The sequence below is a fragment of the Nelusetta ayraudi genome, unplaced genomic scaffold (assembly GCF_046127955.1).
Source record: "Nelusetta ayraudi isolate G7.1 ecotype Tasmania unplaced genomic scaffold, CSIRO-AGI_Nayr_v1 ptg000021l, whole genome shotgun sequence".
Classification (NCBI taxonomy): Eukaryota; Metazoa; Chordata; class Actinopteri; order Tetraodontiformes; family Monacanthidae; genus Nelusetta; species Nelusetta ayraudi.
In genome coordinates, this window is record NW_027466071.1 from 4,034,983 (window position 1) to 4,059,411 (window position 24,429).

At 46.2% G+C, this 24,429-nt stretch overlaps 2 protein-coding genes across 3 annotated transcripts; both read right to left on the bottom strand.

Annotated features, from left to right (window-relative positions):
• Positions 1–1,499: 1,499 nt before the first annotated feature.
• Positions 1,500–5,685, bottom strand: drc2 (dynein regulatory complex subunit 2). The gene is made up of 8 exons (XM_076027717.1): positions 5,476–5,685; positions 4,652–4,828; positions 4,122–4,459; positions 3,826–3,973; positions 3,568–3,729; positions 2,719–2,937; positions 2,509–2,637; positions 1,500–1,869 (listed from the first exon to the last, which is right to left on the bottom strand). The coding sequence occupies exons 2-8, from the start codon at positions 4,784–4,786 to the stop codon at positions 1,573–1,575; spliced, it is 1,428 nt and encodes a 475-aa protein (XP_075883832.1). The 5' UTR covers positions 4,787–4,828; positions 5,476–5,685; the 3' UTR covers positions 1,500–1,572.
• Positions 5,686–7,634: 1,949 nt separating this feature from the next.
• On the bottom strand, positions 7,635–18,736 carry coch (coagulation factor C homolog, cochlin (Limulus polyphemus)). Of its 2 annotated transcripts, none has more exons than XM_076027734.1 (15): positions 18,581–18,736; positions 17,228–17,269; positions 17,019–17,063; positions 15,476–15,632; positions 13,840–13,973; positions 13,380–13,451; positions 13,171–13,227; positions 12,390–12,537; positions 12,060–12,163; positions 11,489–11,715; positions 10,782–10,896; positions 10,395–10,538; positions 10,159–10,315; positions 9,754–9,848; positions 7,635–9,563 (listed from the first exon to the last, which is right to left on the bottom strand). In XM_076027734.1, the coding sequence occupies exons 1-15, from the start codon at positions 18,726–18,728 to the stop codon at positions 9,391–9,393; spliced, it is 1,818 nt and encodes a 605-aa protein (XP_075883849.1). In that variant the 5' UTR covers positions 18,729–18,736; the 3' UTR covers positions 7,635–9,390. The 2 variants fall into 2 exon arrangements, with proteins under 2 accessions (XP_075883849.1, XP_075883850.1); XM_076027735.1 differs by having other exon boundaries at positions 18,585–18,702.
• Between the last annotated feature and the right edge of the window lie 5,693 nt (positions 18,737–24,429).

A 24,429-nucleotide genomic window follows, 5' to 3' on the forward strand; every position in this document is an offset into this window, starting at 1 on the left:
CTCGTCTTTGGGTTTGAGGTGTGTGAGAGTGTGCGTGTGTGAGTGTGCGCGCGACGGGCGCGTCTCTGCGTCTGACTGCGTGTGTTTGTTCTGCACACAGTGGCTCCTCTGTGCGGGCTTGTTTGCAGTGACGATGTGACCGCTGCTGCTGCTGCTGCCGCTGCCTACCTGGAGGGCACCGCCCTTCCTCTCCGGTGACGCCGGACGTGCACGCGCCTCCACACACTCACACACACATTCGCCAGAAACGCACGACTGCTGCGTGTCCTACTGCCGTGAAACAGTCGCGACTGTGTTGGTTTTTTTTGTTGTTTTTAAATGGGGTTTCTTATTGTGACGACTCAATGAATGAGTCGTTTGCTTTGCATGGTGTGTGTGTGTGTGTGTGTGTGTGTGTGTGTGTGTGTGTGTGTGTGTGTGTGTGTGTGTGTGTGTGTGTGTAATGTGTATCATGAGGTAAATCTGGATGAATAGTTGATAATATTTGGAAATGTATTCGTATTGAAGTATTTCCTCAACATGGAACCTCTTTGTAATAAAGCACCAATTTGAATGCGATGTCTCTGATTTACAGTGGTTTCATTTTTTTTTTTTTTTTTTTTGTCAGTCTATTCCAGACGTTTTTGCGACGACGCCAGTTTATTTTGAAGAGGCGTCATCTGACATCCGGTGTGGTTTTCGCTTATTAGACGATCACAGGTCAACGAGTCTTTGAAGTTTTCCTTTTATATCTTTTGTTTGGAGTTTTCAGGTCAGTTCCCCTCCGTGGATGCGACTCTGGAGAGATGCACTCTCACTGCATGACAGCGGTCATGGTGCCGCAGACGACGAGGCCATGTCCTGTAGCGCCCCCCAATGGACCGAGTGGCCAGGGTGCATAGTGACAGGACCGCCGCTGTCCCTTCCAGTCAGTTGCCAGCCAGGTCTGAATGTGCCGCCACAGTGACCCCTGGTGGACAACCAGCAGAAGTGTGACGCTAATGACGTCAAAGTCGAACGCAACAAAAAGTTAAAAGCTCTGCCAAAGAACCGGAAACCAGTAGAACCAGAACCTGGATAACTTACATCCTCTTCATCCCCAGTGTACTTGGTACGTGTCGGCCCAACCCCTTGACGGACCGGGTCAACCAGGACCCCCTACAGCCACAGAAGCAGCTGCCCTCAACTCCGTAGGGCCGCGGGCCAAATTTGGCCTTCTCTCAGGTCAGCTGACCTCCTGAGTTCCTTCCTCCAGTTGTCACACTGTTCTCTTCCCACTGCAGGTGGAGATGAGACTCCAGAGGGAGAACCGGTGAAGAGTGGGGAGCAGCAGCAGTAGCAGCAGGTGTGAGTTTGGTGGCAGCACTCGACGGTGAGTTGAAGAATCACAAAGTGAATGAAAAATGACTTGATTCAGTCTAACTGATTTTATTGAACCGTGAGCCAAAGTATTGGTTGGGATTAGGGGGTCAGGGTCAGGAGGGTCAGGAGGGTCAGGGTTACCTTTTTGTGATTAAGTACAGAATGGGAACACTTCGGCCACCTCTGATTATTATGGTTTATTTTCTCATTTTATTTCCTTCTTCTTTATCGCTACAGTGCGTGCCTGGCTGCGTGGACGGCCTCGATGACGGTGTACTGCCCCCTGGTGTCCAGCAGCAGGCCGGCGGTGGTGGTGGTGGGTGCGGGCGACACGGCCAGCAGCGGGTGGCTGCCGTACAGGGCGTCCTCGCTCAGCGTCAGGCTGTCCAGCTGCTGCTGCAGCAGCAGGCGCAGCTGCTCGCTGTCGCCGCTCACGTCTTCTCGGTGTTTCCGCAGAGCCTCTCGCTGCAGCACCGCCGTGTTGATGCTGCGCATCAGCTGCGGCAGCTCCAGCAGCTCGCACGGTTCCTGAGACCCAGGAAGAAGATTGGAGAATTTAAAGGTGGCGTCATGAAAAAAAGGAACTGAGCAGCAAAAATAATGGAAACTGATGAAAAAAGAGAAGTTAATGACTGAAAAATCAAAAAATTGATTTCAAGTAGGTAACTTTAAATTAGCCAATTTTCGATCTTTCAAAGTCTGAACAAATCATAACACTGTGTACTGTTGTACAATGTTTTCCCAGCAGATGGCGTCGTTACCCTGATGAATGTAGCATCAACAAGTGTTGAGTTACCAGCGGTAGTTTGACAATGGCCTCCACTGTGAGCGCCTCTTGTCATTGTAGAGGTCAAAGGTCACTTGGATTGATCTCATTAAGTCTGAATAAATTGGATATACAGATATATGTACATATATATATAGATTTTTTTTTTTTTTAATCTGAAATAAGATTTTGCATGTGTAATCTGAAGTTATTGTTATTGTCAATTTCCATATTCAGGTTGTTTGGCTCGTTTAAAAAAGGTTCACTGTTCAATCTGGAGGAAGATTTCTTTCAATAAATATCAACGTTGGTCCGAGACTTTGTCCAAGTTTGACTTCTTAGCTCCACTGAGTGTTTGGCTGTGGCCTCCTGCAGTGGAGGAAAGAGCTCTGGAACTTCACCTGTGTCTGCCCAGCTGCTTCAGCCCCACCTCCCTCCGGCTCCTCTGCCAGGAACAGCGCTGAGGTGATGCTCCTCTGTTCGTTCTCCAGTTTGTGATACATCTCAGCCACACGCAGAACCCTCTCGCCCTGGACGACAGCGCAGGAAAACATCCAGAGGTCAAGTAGAATACAAAGTGGAGGACGTGGGGGAACTTGGGTAAGCCTGACCTTGCCGATGGTGGCCTCCAGCTTCTTGGTGGCCTTGTTGCTGAGCACCGTGAGGCTGCTCAGCTGCTTCCTCGCCTCCGTCTGAGCCTGAATCAGCTGCTCACGGATCTCTCGGGTCTTCTGCTTCACGTAGTTGCCCTCTGCGATCAGATCCTCCTCCACCGACTGCTTTTTGGTTTTGTCGGAGCTCAGCATCTGCCTCATGAGGATGACCGCCTCCTAGAGGAAGGAGGAGGGAATTTCAAGGAGAGAATTTGAGAACCTCGCAGTTTTAACACATTAAAGGTCCAGTGTGTCATATTTGGCCAGGTTTGCAATTTTTATATTGGTGAAAGCTTAATATAATGTATTATATTTCAAATACTTTAAGAAAAGTGTATACTGGCAGTACAATAAGTCATGTGGTTTTACTACTCATAGACATAAACTTCAGAATAAAGCTCAACTGTGACCGGTAAAGGTTAAGCGTGTAATATTTTGAGTTTTTGAAGGAGAAACAGCGACATCAAGCGGTGACATTTCCACTGTTTCACTCCCTCTCCTGAGCTCGCCAGTGAGCTATGGTGGCCTGCGCACCCAAACCTGGATACCTGGTCCACTTTCTTCTTGGTTGACTTATTTGAAGATGCCAGCGTTCACCCTAAATACGCAACACGCAGTCTGGTATTGACATCAGAACAGTTCTAAAGGCAGCAAAACCCAATGACTTTTGTCATACTGCAAGTATGTACTTTGATGAATGAATTTACGGGCAGTGTGTTAAGTTTTTACCAACAATAAAAATCTTAAATGGAGCCAAATATGACCCACTGGACCTCCACTCAAAGCCAGCATGCTGCCTTCTCGGACCTGCAGTTTTTCGGCCCGCTTCATCTCCGAGTCAGTGCTCTGGATCAGCTGGTGGTTTTTGGAGAGAAGCTGGTCCAGTTTCTTGGCCTCTCGGTTGCAGACCTTCTCATCCTCCTGCTTCTGGAGGATCTCCTCCTTGGTGGCCTGCGTCATGCTGGTGGTCTGTCACATGAGCCATAGAACACAAAGACATCGGGTCTTTGAAAGCTGTGGGGCGGAAAAGGGTGGAAGAAAGGTCAGGGGTCAAGTGTGAGGTACCCAGCTGTGATGAGCCCCCTGATAGGTGGTGATGACGTCGCTGTACAGCGTGTCCGTCTCGTCCATCACCGCCTTGTTCTGCTGTTCGGCAGTGAAGGCCACGTCCTCCAGAGCTCGCTGCTGCCTGGTGTCTGCCAGCATCTGCTTCCTGCAACCGCACGCACGTTTCACTTCATCGCCGTCCACACTCCGCAGCTCAATCTATTCTAGATCTTTATTGAAATGACTGTGAAAACACTGAAAACATGGAGGAAGTGGTGCTGCGTGGGCTGCAGGAGGCCCGGCCACCTGCTGACCTCTCAGAGTTGAACTTGGAGGTGAGCAGCTGCAGGCCGCTCTCCCACTGCTGCTGCAGGATCCTCAGCCTCTTGTTCTGCACCTCCTGCAGGCGCTTCAGGTTCCTGACGTGGATGCAGCGCACCTCTGCCGCCTGCTGGTCGGCCTTGTGGATGTCGGCCTCCAGGTTGTGCAGCAGGCAGTCCAGCCCGTCCAGGTGCCTCTCGAACGTCTGGCTCAGCACGGTGACGTCGTGCCGCAGCTCGGCCCTGCGCGTCTGCCGCAGGATGGAGCGCCAGCCGTCGTTGACCTTCAGCAGGTTCACCGCAGTGTTGCTCTCCTCCATCTGCAGCTTGTCCTGGAGTGAAAGATTATCCTTATCATTGATGTCATGATGAAAAGTTCAACATTTTAAAAGCATTTAAAAAACAATTTTTTTAAAATGTTCAGGTTCAGAAAGGTTGTGACCCCTGGCTTGAGACATTCAAGAAAAGGCCATCAAGAGAGTTTTATCTATCTTATCTCTATCTACCTAGTGTGGTGGTGTCACCTTGAGGAAGAGTGTGAGCAGCTCCTCCTTCTTCCTGGCCGCCTCCTCCTCGGCCTGAGCTTTCTGCTGCAGGTAGACCACTCGCTCCTCCTCCGTCATGTCGGCCGTCGGGTCCTTCTTGCCTTTCTTGGGCATGGTGCTGGTGCCTCTGCTCTCTCACCTCACTGCTGCAAACTGCTGCGCCGCTCTGCTGGCGTGGCTCGGCTGAACCTGAACGCACCACCAGAGTCTTTTCTCCAAAGTCCAATCTCACAGCGATCAGAGGAAGCAGTTGCATGGAAAAGTGAAGCTGTGTGGAGTGTTTGTGGCTGACTGTGATCTGTTTGTGTGTTAAAATATCAGCATCATTTCCGTGCTTTAATTTCACCTGTTTAAAACAAACAACAACAAGCTCAATATAAAAACATACTTGAGACCAGCGTTGCTTTGTGAATGCCAGATTTGAATTGGTCATAACAAACACATTTGGAATAAAACTAAACAAATTGTTAGTGTCGTTCTCTTTTTCACCGTAACACCTTTTAGCCAGATTCAAAATGAAGTTTCACCAAATTCAGATAGCAGATTGACTTAAATCTCATTGTCCACTCCAGCAGGGATCACTAAAATCATGATGCCAGATACTGACAAAATATTAAAACTTTAAAAAAAAAAAAAAAAAACAATTTTCAAGTTTTTAAGCATTTATTCATTTGGTTAATATTCCAAAATTGCTCCATTCGAATTGGAGCAATTTTGGAATATAAATGACCCATACAATAACAATCATAACAATTTTTGCATATTACAAAGATCGAGTCCTAACAGGTGGATTCAAACACGACAGTCTTTGTGTCTCTCCTACCTTTCACTCGCGTCCTCTGGGTCAATGAGTCGATCTGTGCGGACCAGTCAGAGATAAAAGCCACAACATCTCTGCGCGAAATTAAAAAATAAAATCATCCGAGCACCGAGATTAAAGTCCCAACTCGGGAAGCTGTGTCTGAACAACACGACGGCCGCCGTGTTTACCCTGGTCTCCATGGTAACAGCAAGACACACGAGCCGCCATCAGTGAAGAAACAGCCGTCTGTGAATACACACAGGCCGCCTACACACATTGTCATTGTATGGCTGTAGAATTGTGCAAAAGAAAAAAAAAAAAAAAGGAAAAAAAGTGCAATGAGTTAATGTTTAAGTCCCGTTTTTCCAGGATAACCTAAACCCCTAAACTTTCAGTATCTGCTAGTTATTGACCTGCAGTGTGTGTTCATGAGCCGCAACAATAGTTTAAAATGTGTGAGATAAACACAACTGGGGGCGCGAGAGGAGAAAGGAAATGACTCGGTGTTCTTCTTCCGGGTTGGAAAAGTTGCCTCGTTCCCGTCGAGTCCCTGTTTTACACCAGAAGCGTCTGCAGAGCGTCAGCAGAGCGACCGCGTTGACGCTCTGCTCACGCTCCAGCAGCCTCCCACGCAGGACGCGTCTTACGAGCAGAGCGTCTCGCGCAGCGGCTCGATCGGTTCACGCGAGGATTGCAAGATCGCGCGACAACCCGGGTAGTTTTCGCGTGTTTTTAAAGAAAACAACAATGAAACAAAACATCGATACTTGGAGACACTGTTGGGACAGTGTCTCCAAGTATCGATGTGTGTAAAAAAAGAAAAATAATAATAAACCGAACTGCTGGCAGGTGTTTAAAGTACAGATGCATTTTGTTCATCACAGTTTGAGATTCAAAGTGAAATCTGTTTTTGTTTGACGGCCGACCTGAACGGCGTTGAAGCCGATGCGTCACGTTGATGTTTCACAGTAAAGTACAGCACATATAAATACAAAATCCAGCATATTGTGTGTTATGATGAAAATCAACTGGATCCACCGTGTTTTTATATCATTGACTTCCTGTCTGAACGATCCCACCTGCTACGATTGACGCAGGAGGGACGCGGCAAGCGTCAAACCCCTGTTTTACACCAGAAGTGTCTGCAGAGCGTCCGCGTCGACGCAGTGAAACGCGGCCACTAAAGTCAATGAGCAGGCTCACACCAGGCGCGGAGCGTCCGCGTTTCAGAAGCGTCCCAGAAGCAGTAAAACGCGAGCCGCTGGAAAAGAACGCCAGAATTTATTCTTTGACGCTTGCCGCGTCCCTCCTGCGTCAATCGTAGCAGGTGGGATCGTTCCGACAGGAAATCAATAGTGTAAAAACACGGTGGATCCGGTTGATTTTCATCGTAACACACAATATGCTGGATTTTGTATTTATATGTGCTGTACTTTACTGTGAAACATCAACGTGACGCATCGGCTTCAACGCCGTTCAGGTCGGCCGTCAAACAAAAACAGATTTCACTTTGAATCTCAAACTATGCTGAACAAAATGCATCTATACTTTAAATACCTGCATTTTGCATGATGCCAGCAGTTCGCGTTATTTTTCTTTTTTTTTCTTTTTTACACACATCGATACTTGGAGACACTGTCCCAACAGTGTCTCCAAGTATCGATGTTTTGTTTCATTGTTGTTTTCTTTAAAAACTCGCGAAAACTACCTGAGTTGTCGCGCGATCTTGTGCTGGAGCGTGAGCAGAGCGTCTGCGGTCGCTCTGCTCACGCTCTGCAGACGCTTCTGGTGTACAGGGGTAAATTCTGGCGTTCTTTTCCAGCGGGTCGCGTTTTACTGCTTCTGGGACGCTTCTGGGACGCGGACGCTCTGCGCCTGGTGTGAACCTGCTCATTGACTTTAGTGGCCGCGTTTCACTGCGTCGAGGCGGACGCTCTGCTGACGCTTCTGGTAACGCCACTCAAAAACACGTCAACACACCCGAAGGCGTCACACTGACTGACAGCATCGAGAGTTGGAAGATGGAAACCGAATGAATGAATGAATGAATGAATGAATCATTTGGAGAATCTCGTTACGCCTGTACGGTGGCCCAGTTGGGCGAGTAGATGGCAGAGCAAAGTAATGTTCTCATGTAACTTCATTGGAGCCGCCATTGAAACCGTTTAAAAACAAGTGTATTTATTGAGATTCACAGGAAGAACAGATGATAATAATGATAACAATAACAATAAATACAGAAAAGGACAGAACCACCGTTGAAGAAGGTTTGATGCCATCGTGACATCGCGCCAATTCAGCTCCATCTGCTGCATTTCAAAGGTTTTGCATTCAAACCACAGAACTGTAGAAAGAAATTTTTAAAAGTTTTTTTTTTTTTTTTTTTTTTTAAATGGTTATTTCTAAAATTGTGACGTTCACACTTGCTGTTGTGTGCAGCCTCTCCTCTGCTTCCTTCTCCCTTTTTCCTGTTTAGATTTTGCCCATGTGTTTTGCTGGACACGTGGTTATCAGAGTGGGCTGTGCATTTTAATTGACCTGATTTCATTATCGCTTTTTACTTTTTATCACTATTTTTTTTCACCCGGACATTAAAACTTAGAGCTTCATTTTCTGTACATTTAATGTCAACAGTGTCATTCTTTTATACACAGACAAAGTTTTTTTTTTTTCCAATCTTACAGTATATGAAAGAAAAGAATTGCATGAAAAAGTGAAGCCGTACGGAGTACTTGTGGCTGATTATGATGTGTTTATGTGTTTATGCCAATAACCCCGATATTCTGTCAGCTGCAGTGAGTTTAAGAAAAATGAAAAGCTGTAGCGGCGACACTCTGACAAATACACATGAGGTTAAGTACAGAGTCAACAGTAAGAAGTTCAGAATAAATGTAAGCAAAGAAATAACATTATGTGTACAAAGTCGTCCTGCCTCACCGACGACCACTTTGAAGAATTATGATGACAGACTGGTTTGAGTCACATGTTTATGTTTAAAAACAGTTTGGCGAGCTCCTCAATGTAAATAGCAGCAGCACTTGCTTCAAAAGGATCTCATGCTGCAGAGTAAAAACCAACCAAGCATCTAAAATAACTAAAAAGTACACAAACTCTTTATTTCTTAGACATTCTGTACAATAATGGGCCTTGCGGTCATGATGCGAAATCATTGACTGAATCACAATGGCCTCTAGAAGAGTGTGAAGCAAAGTCACCATCAAGAATTAGCCAGTCATATGTGAGCTGTGCGACGAAGTCCTTTCTGAATGACAACCAAGGGCGTCTCGGATTGCGGCAGGAAATGCGGACGGAAGATTGGATTCAAATACAAACACGTTGAAGTTTAGAAGGAACAAAACAAATTCAGTGGTTTGAGATGTGAGGGTGATATTATCAAGGTGCCTATTTTATCACAAAAATATATCATCATGTCAGACTGATAGAATAAATTAGCTATTTGTTGTTCACCTGAAATTGAATTTTTCAAAACGTTATTTTGTTTGAACGTTTCATTATCGAAACACATGTGTAATTAAAACATTACAATGTCATTTTTCAGCCGGCATTTCTCCGATGTCGTACATTAATTTTATTTAAACTAACTTTTGAAGAAGTATACTCTACTGTTCACTGTTGTTTGTTGGCGCCTGCTGCGGCTGCTTATTGTTTCTTTGATATTCTGCTCTTCCCGTTCAGTGTTTTCTTGTCCTTATCATTAAATAGGAAAAAAAAAAAAAGTTTTTGATATTTGCGTGTTGTGTTTTATATACATTTCAACATCTATGCGTATGCATATATACAGCGCTCTTGTTCCTCTTGTCATAGTATGGACTCCATATTGTTAGTGGTGACTTGACAGAGTGACTGCAGCTCGGGTCAGTTAGAGAGCTCGCAGGAGAAGCAATGAGAAGGTGCGTTAGTTCTTCTCGGTGAAGTCGCGGCAGATGCCTCGGACCACCGGAGAGATGAACTCGGCCAGGCCGCTGAACTCTCTGCTGAAGTAGGTGTGAGCGTCCTTGGGCTCCGAGGCGATGGCCTTCAGGTCGTCGATGGGAGCCCAGGCCACGCCCACCGAGTAGATGGTGATGTCTGACACAAAGGAGAGCGACGCGTCACAAAGGCAGTGGAAATGCACTGGACTGTGGATGAATATGTGGCAACTGTGCGATGTTATCGTGCCAATATGGAGCGGAGCCTCTGAGGAACATCTCCAGCTGGGTTTAGAAGGAGGCCTACAGAGATGCAAGTGGACGTTTTAGGTCAGCACAACAGCACTCACCTTCTTTGTGCGCCTCTACTGCTGGTTGTCTGACATCGTCATACGATTGGCCGTCCGTCACCACAATCAGGAAGTTGCGGCCTGGTCCCATTCGTCTGGAGAGAGAAAAGAAGAACTTTGAGAATTACAGCCAATGAGCTTCACACCATTCAATGGAAACACCTGCAAACCGCACAGGTACTTTGTGGAAATTTTAGAAATATCGCTTTCATTTTGTGAAGAACTGTCATGGAAACGCAGCTTGCGACTCTCAGATGAGTGTTTGGACCTTCTCAAGGTTTCTACTATCTGGTGTCACTGTTGCTACTGTGGGAACATTCAGCTTGCAGCATGTACATGCAAAACGCCCAAAGGGGGGGGGGGGGGGGGGGGGGGACATATGAAGGTAGAAATCTCCAATAATACTTGAAGAGGTTGCGAGTGCAGTATCTGATGGCCTCTCCGGTGGCGGTTCCTCCGCTCATGTAGGCGATCCTCCTCACAGCGTTGATGGTGTCTTCTTTATTCTTGTGGTCGTAGAGGCCGAACTCCAGCCTCTGGTCATAAGTGAACTGCACAGCACCTGGAGGCCCAGCACACTGTCAGTCTAAAGGCTTTTCCACTGCAGAGAGTCACAGACACTGTGATGCAGTGAGACGGACCAGCCCGGGCTCCCATGTCGGAGACGTCGAAGCTGCTGACGATTCCTGCCAGGAAGTCCAGCACCAGCTGGAAGTTGGGATGTCCCACGCTGGACGAGCCGTCGATGAGGAACCCGATGTTGACCGAGTTGTAGCAGGTTTTGCCTTGAAGACACAGAACATTTCAGCATGGCAGCCATAACTTCCATCACTGTATTGAAAACTGAGTTGCAACATTTACTGTATTAGGAAACAACTTGCTAGCAGCCTGTTGAGAATGATCACTATGGATTTATCAATCCAACTGAATGAATTGAAATTCATCTTGGTTTCAGAGCTTCATACGAGATCAAGACCGAGCAAACGACTGCTTCTTCAATCTGTTTGTTCCACAGGTGTGTGACTTACTGCAGAGCATGTTGTCCTGTGAGCAGAACCTCTGGGTCAGGGCCTTGATGTGTTTGGTGGTGCTGAACCAGCTCGGGATCATGTAATTGAAGAAGCCATTGTCTTTGCACACCGCCTGGAAGCAGGAGCAGGAGAGGAAACACTTGAAAGGACAACGTTTCTGAGCGCTGGAAAGTTAAAGTCCCAGGCGTTGACACAAGATGTGAAGTTTGTCCTCTGCATTTGACGCCTCATCCCCCGAGGGAGCGGTGGGCAGCAGCGGTACTGCGCCCGGGAATCACCAGCTGCGTTTCCATGACCCCCTAGAACTGCGCAAAACCTCAATATGGCAATAAAAACATGTGACCAGTTTACTGACCAGTGAAAATGGTGCGTTATGATTGGACGGAGGACTTGACGAGAATTATGGCTAATGCGCTTCACACCATTCAATGGAAACACCTGCAAATTGCAATTGTACTTTGCAAAAAAACTTTCCTGGAAACGCAGCTATTGGCTGATCTAACTTCCCAAGTCCAACCCTGAATACTGAGTGCCAAGCAGGGAGGCAGTGGGGACCATTTTCCCAGACTTTGGTCTGACCCGGCTGGGCGTCGAACCCACAACCTGCCAGTCTCAGGGCAGACACTCGACCACTGGACCACTGAGCTGGCTCTACACAGCCATAGAACCAAAATATTTTGTATGCACAAAGAAAAGGCTTGGACCTTCTTCATGAAGTCCTTGTCTGGCACCATGTTGAGCTCCTCAGGTGCAGGTTTGGCCACGGACACCAGGAAGACGTTGATGCCGGACTCCCTGGCCAGCGTGGCGGCCTGCTCCAGGTTGTCGGAGGGCCAGCCGTCGATCAGCACGATGATCACCCTGGGGTGACCGCGCCGGGCGCCGTTCTCCTGGCTGAAGAAGGTCCTGGCTGCGTGCGTGATGGCTTTACCTGCCAGAGGGGAGGAAACACGTCCAGTTTCACTGCCAGTTCAAAACCGGGATGAAGGTGCGAGCCGTGGCTTGTGGGAAATGAAGTCATGGGACACTTTATTTTCAGGATTTAGGTTCAGCAACATCTAACTGCTGCGTTGTCACATCCCAACAGCCCCCAAGTCTCAAACTAAGAGGCCACGCTCAGGTGTAGATGTTTACAATTTGTTTGGGCAGAAAGTTTTATGTATATAAATGTAAAGAAATTATATTGTTTTTTTACGCTGAACTAAAATGTCTTATAGCATTTTTAACACACTACCACTGTGAGTGTGTGTCTTTGTGTTGCCATGTGTGTTCTACCTGTGTTGGTTTCACCTCCCAGGAAGAGCAGCTCCTTGATGGCAAACAGCATCTCTTTAGGCTGAGTGTAGTTCGACAGCAAGAACTCTGTTCTGGGGGAGTCACTGTGGGGGCAACACACACACACACACACACACACACACACACACATACAAGATGATTAATTGACTTGTTTAGCGTTTTGATTTTTGTGGGAAAACTTCATGATGAGGAGAAAAACATGGCTCCACCAGGTGAGAACCACTGGTCTAGAGCCACTGTGTGTGTGTGTGTGTGTGTGTGTGTGTGTGTGTGTGTGTGTGTGTGTGTGTGTGTGTGCTCCAGTCTAACCCAGCCTGGATCAGTCCTATATGAGGTCCGGTCTGTCCAACTTTCAGCATGGTCACCAGCCTGGTGACAAAATGCTTCTGCAGGTTGAAGCGCCGCCGTCCGATGTTGTTGCTGCTGTCGACCACCAGGGCGATGTCCACCTGGCAATCTGCAAGAAAAACAAACCTGTATCTTTACACTCATATTCCCAACATCTGTTTAATCTATTGCCTGTTTGTTTGTTTAAAAAACTATACTTCTACTCTGTAAAATTTGTCTGAATTTATGATTTTTAAAACTTTACTTACAGTCTATAAATACATACAAAAAAGTGTATACTGGCGTGTATACTGGCAGTGCAATAAAAGTCATTTGGTTTTCCTCCTCTTAGAACTGTTCTTATATATATAGGCTCCCAGTGCTCCCAGTTAGCTGCCATCTTGAACCAGAATATTTCTAAGGAAGCCTGGAGTGGACAATCCAGCTGCCTGACAGCAGAGCGTTTGCTATTTAGGCTGAACACTAGGGGGCGTCCTCAAAGAAACCAACCAAGAAGAAGAAGATGGACGAGGTGTCCGGGTTTGCGCTTGCAGACCACCGTAGTTCACTGGCAGCTCAGGAGAGGGAGGATACGGAGTCCCTCAGGGGACTTACCAAAGACTGATGCAATCTAAAATGTAACCACTTGATGTCGCTGTTTCTTCTTCAAAATCTCCAAATACGACACACTGGACCTTCCAGTATGGACTGCACTGCCTTCAACACAACAGGAAGTAAAGCTTCACAAAATAAAGAGGGGCACCTTTGTTTCCTCCTGTCAGGGCTTTCTTGACGGACGGCTTCTTCACCGCTTTCTTTGCTGCAACAACACACACGCAGGTTAGAGTTTGTCTGATGAAAACATCACATGCCTGCCAGTGTAGTGGAGGCGAGGAAGAGGAAGAGAAGAAGAAGAAAGAGGAAGAAGAGAGACAGAAGAAAGAGGAGAAGAGAGACAGAAGAAAGGTTCACCTGGTGGTGCAGCTGCAGGTAAGGACGTGGTGCTGGTGTCGCTGGTCAGCTCCAGGGGAACATTGTTAGGTCCTGGCCAAAGACAGACACACACATTACACACTGTGAATGTTCAGGAGAACTGAACAATAACTCAGACTATAACTGGTGATGAATAATAACTGCAGAATGCCTGAGTGCTTCAATACTTGAAATCTCTCCAGTCTCAATCAGGAGGATACGCTTCCAATTCCACACAAACACAAATTCACTTTTGTGAGACTCAAAATTTTCCATTTATCCAGTAGGGGGCAGCACTGCCTCAGTCCACTGTTGATGGCAACAACAAAAAAACATGCTATATAAACTAGCTGCTTTTTTATCTTTTATTTGATTTTTTTAGTATTAAAAAAAACCTTTTGAAAGACGTCTAAAGTATTTTCTGATCATGAATGTTTGTACATGTGTGTACGCCACCTACTGGTGAGGCTGAAGGAGGAGGTCCAGTGAGACAGGCTCTGTGAGTGGATGGTGTTGGCGTAGGAGCTGACGTAGTTGCGTCGTCCCTGCTGCTTGTGGACGGTGACGGGACCTCCAGACGGACCCAGCAGTCCCCTGCGGACCCCAGGAACCACTGGTTAGCACAGGCAGGGGCAAACTACGGCCTGGGGGCCATGTATGGGTGCACAGGGCCACCGTAGTTCACTGGCAGCTCAGGAGAGGGAGGGAGAGTGAAAGACGCTGCAATCTAAAGTGTAACCACTGAATGTTGCTGTTTCTTTGTCAAAACCTCCAAATATTCCACACTGGACCTTCAAAGACAGGAATGCAGTTTGGAGTGGATGAGCGAGATCATGTGATGTGATGTCACGTGATGAGTGTATCTTTTAAAAATGAGCTCCATAGACCAAAGAAAACATTTTCTCATTTTAACAACAAACTCTGAAAATATGCCGATGGTGATGAAGAACAATATCGTTCAGTGAGTTTGGTGTTTGACCCGATCGGAACTTCAAAGCGATCCTCGTTTAAAGATCTGCGTGTCAACGCCGGCCAGTTGAGGAAGACACGGCGCTCCTCAGAGGAAATCACATTTCACACTTCCTCCCTGAGGATGGCAAGATGAGAAGAGGAAGGACAGCAGGAAGGCGGAGGAACCCGGAGGAACCTGGAGGAGCCCAGTCGGTGTGGACTTCCTCTCAGGGCCCCTGAAGGAAGGAGGGAGGGGTTCACTCAGGGTTGAGAGCTTAATCCCTCCTTCCTGCACATTCCTTCACGGTGTTGCTGTTGTGTCCAGGGTCAGCACACAGGCGGCCTCACGCTGCTCGCTATTATGTCACACCTTCAGGACCAACGTTTGAGCCACGTGTCTCCTACACCTGCCCACTCAAGCTCCATTCAACCTGCTGCCCATCATTAGAAGACTGTGCGCACATATACACACACGAGCAGTCAAAGGTTTGGACACAAACTTCTGATTTGATGGTTTTTCTTCCACTTTCATGACTGTTGACATTGCAGATTGTCACTCAAGGTGTCAAAATGAAGAATGGACACATCTGGAATATGTATTAAACATAAAGTGTGAAATAACTCAAACCACTTTTATATTGTGGATGATCTAGAAGAGCCGCCCCTCATAAAAATATATAGAACATCACATATTGAGGTATTTAACATTTTTTTCATTTGCCACATTAATGAACATATTTTGCACATATGTTTGATGTCTTCAGTGTGCATCTGCAGTGTAGAAAGTGGTCAAGATGGAGAAGAAACAGGTGCGTCCAAACTGTTGACTGCTATATTGATGTATATTCAACCTTCCATCACATTCAAAGCCAGGCCAATTGGATTGTTCTGTTCTGGCAGTTGGTTCTGGTTGTTGGTCACAGCAGCTCAAGGCTTCCTATTGGTGGGTTGTGATCCACTGCTGATTGTCACAACTGCAAATACTGCTGTTCTGTATGAATATGTGACTGGCAGTAAGAGGCCGTCTCAGGAATTGAAATCAGCTGCGTTGCAGTTGAGGCCTGTGAGCGGTGGAAAAGAGAGAGAGAGAGGGAGAGAGAGAGAGAGGGAGAGAGAGAGGAAGAGGAGGCTGGTGATGGTCCAACCTGTGGATGGCAGCTCCACAGATGGAGGAGATGGAGGCGTAGACCCCCGTCCCAAACACTGAGACCCTCCACTGAGTGCAGTCCGCTGGGCACAGCACCAGCAGCTTGTCCTCGGACAGGTCGGCTCCTCGGGTCACACAGGTCACTGGGTAGGCGACTGGCAACAACAGCACAACACGACACTCTGACATAGAAGGACATGTTGCACAACATCTCTAAAGTGGGCTGAAGATGACAGATTCATTTAAAATCTAAAATCAGGGAATAACTCCACAATATACGATTGTACTACGGTTTATTCTGATGCAGGGGGAACTTTATCCCAGGTCTTCGGTTGATGTCAGACAGAGGAGATTTTATTTAAAAAAAAATACCCACTAGTTATAAGTACGTAAACAAAAGAAGCATCTCGGTCGAGTGAAAGTGTAGAAATGAGAAGGCAAAGCAGGGCAGTCATGTGACCAGAGCTTTGATCTATTAAGAAAATTAATAATATAATTAAATGACTCCCAGTAGAAGGATTTTTTTCATTTGGGTTTTACTGGTAACAGAGATATTTTCTTTTTCTAAAAAAAAACAAACAAAAAACCCAGGACTTTAAAATGGGAGACGTGTGGGTTGAGATAAAAGGAGTTTCCTGCTCTGTGATGCTCTTCACAGGAGACTAATTTATTCAAATAGTCAGAAAAACAAATGTGCTCCTGGAAGGAAACTGACACGGGATGAAAAGGAGCTTTTCATCTGTTTGGTCAATAGGAAATAAAAGGAAGGAGCTTAGTCTAGATTTCACTTCTTTTATGGTTCAGGCTCAAAACAAACAGAGGAAAAATTCTGAAAAAAAAATCTGCTGGAGGTGTGGAGGGGAGGATGAAGCTGGACGAGAGGAAAGCAGAGACTCTTCTCCTCTGGCTCTTCATCCTCCCTTTGATCAGTGAGAAATAAAGACATGGTAAAGTGTTTAGCATGTTAACCTCAATAAAGATCCACTTCAGGCTCCTGACAGCTGACCAAACTGTCGAGACCCTGAAGTGGTCCATGGTCCAAAATGGCCATTTTGGAAATTCATGTTTTTAAGCAAAAAATATATTACAATTAAATTTCAAGGTGAACATTTCTCAGAATGATTTTTAGTTGTATATTAAACTTTGGAATCAAAATGAATATAAATACACCTCAACTGACTGAGCTTCAATGATGCAGTTTAGAAAATCCCTTTTCGCATCTAAAAATTTAATTTATTTAAATTTTTAAAATTTTTGCGTCTAAAAAAATGGCGCATTTTACAGGCCACTGTGGCTCCACCAGTCAAACAGTTCAGCCCTCCATCTGGTTTACACTCATGAAACCTTCTCTTAATCTGATTCTGGAGTCAAATATGACTGAAAATCATATGACGGCACTTGAAACGACAGTCGTTGGTTCGACTTTGTTCCACTAATTCTTCCCACGTGTCTTAGGCCCTGAACTGAAGCATTGAGCAATGGTTTCACAGACAGACAGACAGACAGACAGACAGACGGACGGACAGACATCAGGGACTCACCACTGGATTCTGAGCCAATGGTTGAGGAGATCAGGAAGCAAAGGCCTGAAGGGGAAACAACCAAACATCAGTGTCTTAGTTTCATTCCAAGCACTGAACTGTGTTTTTAGGAAAGGAGCTCTCCGCTCCTGAGCTGCAGTCTTTTCTCCCAGCCGAGAGAACCGAGGCAGAAAAGAGGGAACGAACGGAGAGAGGAAGTGATGGAATACCTGCAACAGGCAGCACGATAGACAGCAGAGACATCACTGCACCTGGAACAGTCAGAGGGGATCACTGAGTTGATGCAAATATCAGTCGAGGACAGAACACAAATACACAAAAATACTGCTGCTCGAACAAAAAAAAAATCCTTCAACGTTCATAAATAACTGGAAACAACAATGACAATGAAAAAAGTAGAAGCAACACTAAAGAGTGAATGCAGTTAGTTCAAGATGTTTGTAGCAATACACAACAATACACACACACACACACCAGCTAATGGACTCAGTGCAGCATGACTTTACTCGGCCAACCACACCAGCAAACCAGGTAGTAAACAGGAAGAGGAAGTAACACTACCTCAACTCACTGATGACAATCATCAGACAGACAGACAGACAGACAGACAGACAGACAGACAGACAGGCGGTAAAAACTACTGAACGAGCAGCAATTCCTCCCTGCATCCAGGTAGCGTTGACTTGACTTCGCAACGTCAACTGTGTCATCAGCAGCTTTACAAATAAACCAGCCAGGCAGGAAAATCCCAACGCTCGACATCAACGACTTTACTGCCTGCATTCAGTCACAAACAGCGGCCGATCGAGGGGAGAGTTTTCTGGCCAGCAAGCTGGTGAAAAGGGAAAGCAGTCAGAAAAGTCAGTCAGCCAGCCAGCCAGCCAGCCAGCCAGTCAGTGAACAACTCTACGCGGCAGCGGCTCCGCTGAGCAAATCATCAACAGGTGACTCCTGACCAGGAGTGAATCAGTCCACAAACACTTGGTAATGAACGACTCAGTAATAAACAACTCAGTAATGAACGACTCAGTAATGGACGACTCGGTAATGAACGACTCAGTAATGGACGACTCGGTAATGAACGACTCAGTAATGGACGACTTCAGCCACCAAACAACTCGCAGTCTTTCTGTTGGTAGAAAGTAAAATAATAAACCTTGCAGAAAAATGTATCTTGGTGTTGCATCATCAGGTGTAAAAAAAAAAAAGAAAAAATCATCCTGCATCCCCATCAACCAACCTGTTGATAGCAAAGACTATCATCACTACTGCAGAGAAATAAACTGCAAAAACAGTCCGCAACCAGTCCACCAGTCAGAACAACAGCAGCAGAGCTGAAAGTGAACCAGCCTCTCAGTGCGACCGTCACTCATGATGAAGACACAGCAGAACATCTAACAGTCTGTACAGTTCAAGGTGAAGGACAGAAGGTAGGAAAACTGGAGTATTTTCTTCTAGCATCACACGAAGCAGCACTCGCTGCACAGTTTACCACTCAGGAGTTCAGTCATTCAGTCGTCAGCCAACAAGAAGAAGCCATCCAGGTGAGCGAGTCATCTTACTGACTGTTTCTTCAGCTGAAGAGTCTCTGGAAGCCCTTGACAGTGTATTCCCTGGCAGCAGCAGCAGCAGCAGCAGCAGTGATGATGCTGAGCTGGTGGTGTCGATCGCCCGCTCAGACACAGTCTGGCCCTTTAAATAATCTCTCATTCACTCGCTCGCTCGCTCACATCTCACTGTTGTGACATCAGCGGTAGTTTGGGGGAGGGGCTCCACAGACACCGACCTGAGAGGGAGGTGGGAGGTGGTGGGAGGTGTGGGGGTGGAGGCCCTGAGGGGCAGGCGAGGCTGCTGGAGATGGAAAAACCTCACAGAAGCTTCATTTCCACCACAGACTCATTAGGACTCGTCGTGATTCTCAGCCCTGAGCTCAAAACCTGATCAGCAAAGCAACACATGTTCCATGAGAAGTAAAGGCTTCCACGTGGATGTCATTGAGGTGAACTTGGAAGTGTGAAATGTCTGCAAGGGCTTTTTTTTTTTGAAAGTATCCTGGAGCCTAAAAAGAGGCAGAAGAGAAGTTTCAGGCGAGATTCACTGAGCTGCTGTCTGATCTCTGCTCTGGGTTTCAAATAATTGCTTCTCATTGCAGCAACCTGTTGTCCCAGCAGGTGTGGTCGGAAGCACAGCACCTGTAATACACCTGTAGTAGTTAACAGCACAGGTGGGAGTTCATGAAGTACAAATACGTTGTTACTGTACTTAAGTAGAGTTTTTAGGTATCTGTACTGTAGTATTTCTTTTCGCTGACAACTTTTTACTTTTACGCCCTGCATTTGTCTACAAATATCTGTCTGTACTTTTAACTCAGTTACATTGGAAACAAAAAAGTTCACTATGTTTGTGTTTAAAAGGTACAAATCCTGTTTGAAGTCATTCACTCACTACTCTGCTTTTTCTTATTTTAGGTGTTGTTGTTTGACATGACAGTGACTCATAGTGCTGCACCTCAGCGTCACCGTTCACTGCGCTTCCAGTGCCATGGAAAGCAAACATGGAGAAAACAACATCAGCCATGGTATTGAAAGTGGAAACATGCACGTATGAAGTCATGCATTGTTTTATTCCTTCCAGAAAAAATAAGTTGTACTTTTTACCCAAGTGCATTTTAGAGCCTCTACTCTCGTACTTTTACTTGAATCAGTACTTTTGCTTTTTACTAGATTATTAATTGACACAAGCGTGCGTGTGGGGACGAAGGCGACTTCATTTTTAAATCAGCCAAATGCTGTTTGAACGTGAAATATCCCTTTTAATGTTAAGAAAAGCAAGAAGCAACGGCGGCAAGACGAGCTGGAAAAACACAGAGGAACAAGAGCAGCTTGTAAATAACAGCTGCTGCTGAACACATTAGAGACTGAATACTTTAGCAGCATCCCTGTCATCTTCTAACGGAGCTGCACGGTATTTCAGTCTGAAGACACTAACTCTGCCGTGTGTGTGTGTGTGTGTGTGTGTGTGTGTGTGTGTGTGTGTGTGTGTGTGTGTGTGTGTGTGTGTGTGTCGTCAGTGCGGTCACAGGTTTGGGTGGCGTCCTTCACTCTCGAGGAAGGAGGAGCCGACTGAGTGAACTGAGCTGCCGCCCCAGGTGACGTCAGCTGACTCGCTGATGAAGGGCTGCTATCAGTGGCACCTCACATGCTGGCCACTTCCAGACTGCAGCCTCATCAACAATATCAGCCTCAGCAGGAAGACACTGCCGTTGCATGGCAGCAGTGATGGCAACTCTGGGTCTTTTCACAGAACCGGTTCTTTTGGCTCGGCTCACTGAAAAGAGTCGCTGGCTCTTTTTTGGCTCCCAAGCGGCTCCTTAGAGATTTTGTTGCTTATGTTATTTTATGAGCAAATGATGTGAAAATTATTGACTAATGTTCATGATATCGACAATATTAAATGTGTATTAGTTATACACCTTAATGCAGCTATGCAACCTTAATTAAAAACACTTAAATACACTTCTATTTAGATACATTTTTTATTTAGATAAAAACATAGTTTTATATATGTATAAATACATGTATATATATATTTATATATGTATATATTTTTTTTAATTTTATTTATTTATTTATTTATTTTTTTGGCGGCTAATGAAAAAAAAATCTCCTCCTGGCTCTTTCCCCCTCCAGCATCGTTGGGTAACATTTCATGACTTGAGTAAAGTGGAACAACACTGTGGCTGAGAGCAGCAGGTCTGTGGCTCACAGGTCAGAGTTCAGGCTCACAGTGAAAAGGAAACAAGCACCTTTTGTTGGTCGGGATCATTGACTCTCCTGGATCGCTGTAAGCAGGAATTAGCTTTTCTGGGTGCTGTTTGTCTGTGTACGTGACTGCTGACCTCACGGAGGGATCTGCACCGGGTGACTCGACGTATACGGAGTAGCTGCATTGTTGAGGGCTCCCACTGGAGCAGGGCTGGGCAAACTGTCTGACTGCTGGAGCCACAGTGGGCCATACAGTGTGCCAGAGGAGCCGGAGCAGCAGCAGATGGATGGAGTGTTTTGGTGAGCCACCCTCATAGGAGGAAACAATAGAGTTTGCAGTTTCATAGTTTGCCCATGCCTGGCCCAGAACCACCACAGAACCAGACAGAACCACCTAGAACAAGCCAAGACCACCCTGGAACAACACAGAACCAACACAGAACCATCCAGAAATATCTAGAACCACCCCACCCCAACTAGTGCAAACTTTTTGACAGGTGGGGCCACAGTGGGTTCTCCAGTGTGCCAGAGGGGGTAGCGGAAACATGGCGGAGATACAGCCGTTCGATGACTGGCTGATTATTAATATCACTTCTTCAAGTTCAGCGGGCCAGATCAGAAACCTTTATGGGCCGCATGTGGCCCCTGGACCGTAGTTTGCCCCACGCCTGATCTAGAGGAACAAACAAACTTCAGTGACGGTTCTGCTTTATCACTGCACCAGTTGGCCTGAAGGGACCCAGAGGCTTGTGTGGAGTGTTTAAGGTGAAGGAAGTTTTTCTGCAGAGTGTCAGCTTTCTCCCTTATCCCGGGATCGTACAACACAATGGTGTAATCACTTAATCTTCTTACCGTGCCAGATTAAGTGATTATGGACATGAATTCTTGCTGTGATTTGGCCAAGAGACACAGTGGGCTACACATTGTTCCAGGCCGCAGCCACCACCAACCTCTTCGTTCTTTTCCAGTGTTTACAGCTGTGCAGACTGGCCATGGTTCCTGAGCCCTAATTGGTCATCGTCACTGAAGCCCCTCAGAGACTCCAAAGAAGGAGAAGATTGTGTTCAAACACACACACACACACACACACACACACACACACACACACACACACACACAGGAGAGTCAAACTGTTTCGCTCTTTATTGAAATGACTCTGAAAACACTGCAAACATGGAGGAAATACAGCTGTTTGATGACTGACTGACTGACTGACTGACTGTTAATATCAGTTCTTCAAGTTCAGTGGGCCGGATTAAAAAGCTTCATGGGCCACGTATGGCCCCCGGGCCATAGTTTGCCCACGCCTGCTTCAGGAGGAAGTCCTGGAGTGCAGAGTGTTGAGAGAAGCCGTCAGAGTGAGTGAGGACTGGAGTGAGAGAGTCTTCTGGAGCAGAGTGAGAGCTGCTGGGGCCGCTCCAGTGTTTCCTACCTCAGGGTGATACATCACCTCTCTGGAAGGGTTCTGGGCAGGGTGAACTGGGACGGAAGCTCAGGCAAGAAACGGAGCAGAATTCCCAGAAGCAGCTGACGGACTCGGAGACATGAAGCTGTAGAGGAAACGTGTGGCAGCGTGCAGTGAGAGGGGCTGTGCCACTGCATGAAGAGGTTCCAGTGGTGCAGGACAAGCATCGACCTTGACCTTGAAGTTCAGCTCCTTCTGAAGGTCATTCCAGCCGAAATCATCAGCATAATTATTGCAGGTTGTGAGACTGAGCCCGAAACCTTTTACAACCAAACATCAGGGAGAAGATGACATTTATCTGACACTGAATTTTTTAGCAGTTTTAACTCAATTTATTTATCAATTTCTTTTCAATTTAGCTCTCAAAACAATCAAATTTCTCTTATTACAAAGGTCAAATTCAGTCATTTCATTTATCATTCTGGTTCGGCCGGTTTAATGTGGTTTCATAATGTTTCCTAAAGATCACTAATGCCCTTTTAATGTGAAATATGATCTATAAATAGATGCGGCTCGCCTTCCGCTGGCCCTAATTGAGAGAAGTTAATGGACGAGTTGTGTGTATTTCTTGGAGCCGCACGTTGTTGTGACTTTTACGTAACCTTTTCCGGCCTTTCTAGTTCAAATCCAGAGCAGATGTTTCAAATCTTTTATCAGATGGACAAGAATGTGACCTGTGTTGGGCCACTGGACTCCCACTGAGCAGCTCCAGCTGCAACACTGAGACCTGCTCACTGCAGTCACTGTCCCAGCAGGGCCGGAAGAGAAGGATTGACTTGAGTTACCATGGATTGATTTACATTTTAGAGAATGATGTTTTGGGAAGATAAATATTCTATTTGTGAAGTCTTAGAGGTCACACAGACAGAGCTCTGCCAGGCTGTCTCTTTGGTATAGAAAAGAGACATTTGGGGAGTTTATTTTGCAGGACACACAATTCAATGCAATCATTTCAATAGTTATTTTGGAGAAATTATAGAAAGTGGCCAGGCGATTTTATTTTTGTGGAAAATTTGGCTTTTGATTTTCATGAAAAGGAAAAACAATGAGGGTTGTGAGACTCCACCACCAGTTGAGAACCACTGATTCTAGAAGACTTGGAAGTTCTGCAGGTTCAGCGGCAGAAGAGGGGGGGGGGCGTTGAAGTTAGAGAAGGATCAGGCCAACGGGAACACCTGGATCAGTGCGAATGCTCCACATAGCTTCCCCCTGGTTCCTCTACAGCACCCTTCGGGTGGAGCTGGGAGGGACACCTGATCTGTGAGTCACATGGTGCTCAGGGGAAACAAGCAGACCTTTGTTTGAAGCGCCATCTATCTGCGCTTTGTCAGCCTTGGCGTGGTCAGTCGGCGTTGCAGAGCCGAGCTGACTGACCACACAGCTCATCCAGTCATCATCTAAAGAGCCAGGCGGGTTGGTAGTGTGTAAGACTGAGTTATTGGGTGGTATGCTAACGGTTATAATGCACCAGCAGAGAACTGCAGTAATCTGTGTGTATCTTTACTGAAGCTTGAACAACACAGTGAGTTTCTTCCTTTCTCCACGTCTGATTATTTGACTTCAAACTTGTGGGCAGCTGCTGCACGTGGCTGAGACACAAAACCCAAATGAAAAGTTTCAAAATAAAACTATCTTGAAACGTCTTCACGGGTATTGCAGTAAAGGCTTCATACGACATCACTCGGGGTAAAGTCGAGGGCACCTGGCTCTCTCCCAGTGGACCAACACAAGAGTTCAGATTCTCTGAGTTCACTGCAGTTGACTTGAAGTCAGTCATGAGGTGGGATCAGGTTCTCCCCTCACGTTTCACGACTTAACCCAGCAGAAAGGCCAAGAAAATATTCAGAGTATTTCATGTGTTTGCAGGAGGACATCTGATCTGTTGTGTTTCTCCGCTCTTCCACCTCACTGGAAGTGAGATGGTTTCGCACGAGAGTCAATGACTGACAGATCCAGAAGATCACGTCGAGTGAAAGCAACTATAAATGGCTCAGAGAATGACTTTTCGTGAGAAGTCATGTTGCACTACAGGCTTTCACCTTGGCAGATGTCAGAATTAGGGGGACAAATAGATACATTTCAGACAGATATGCAGTCATTTTATTTTATTTTTTATTATTCTCAGTTCTCTGTGCACTCTTGATTGGCCCTCTCTTCTCTGTGCTGCAATGACAATAGATGC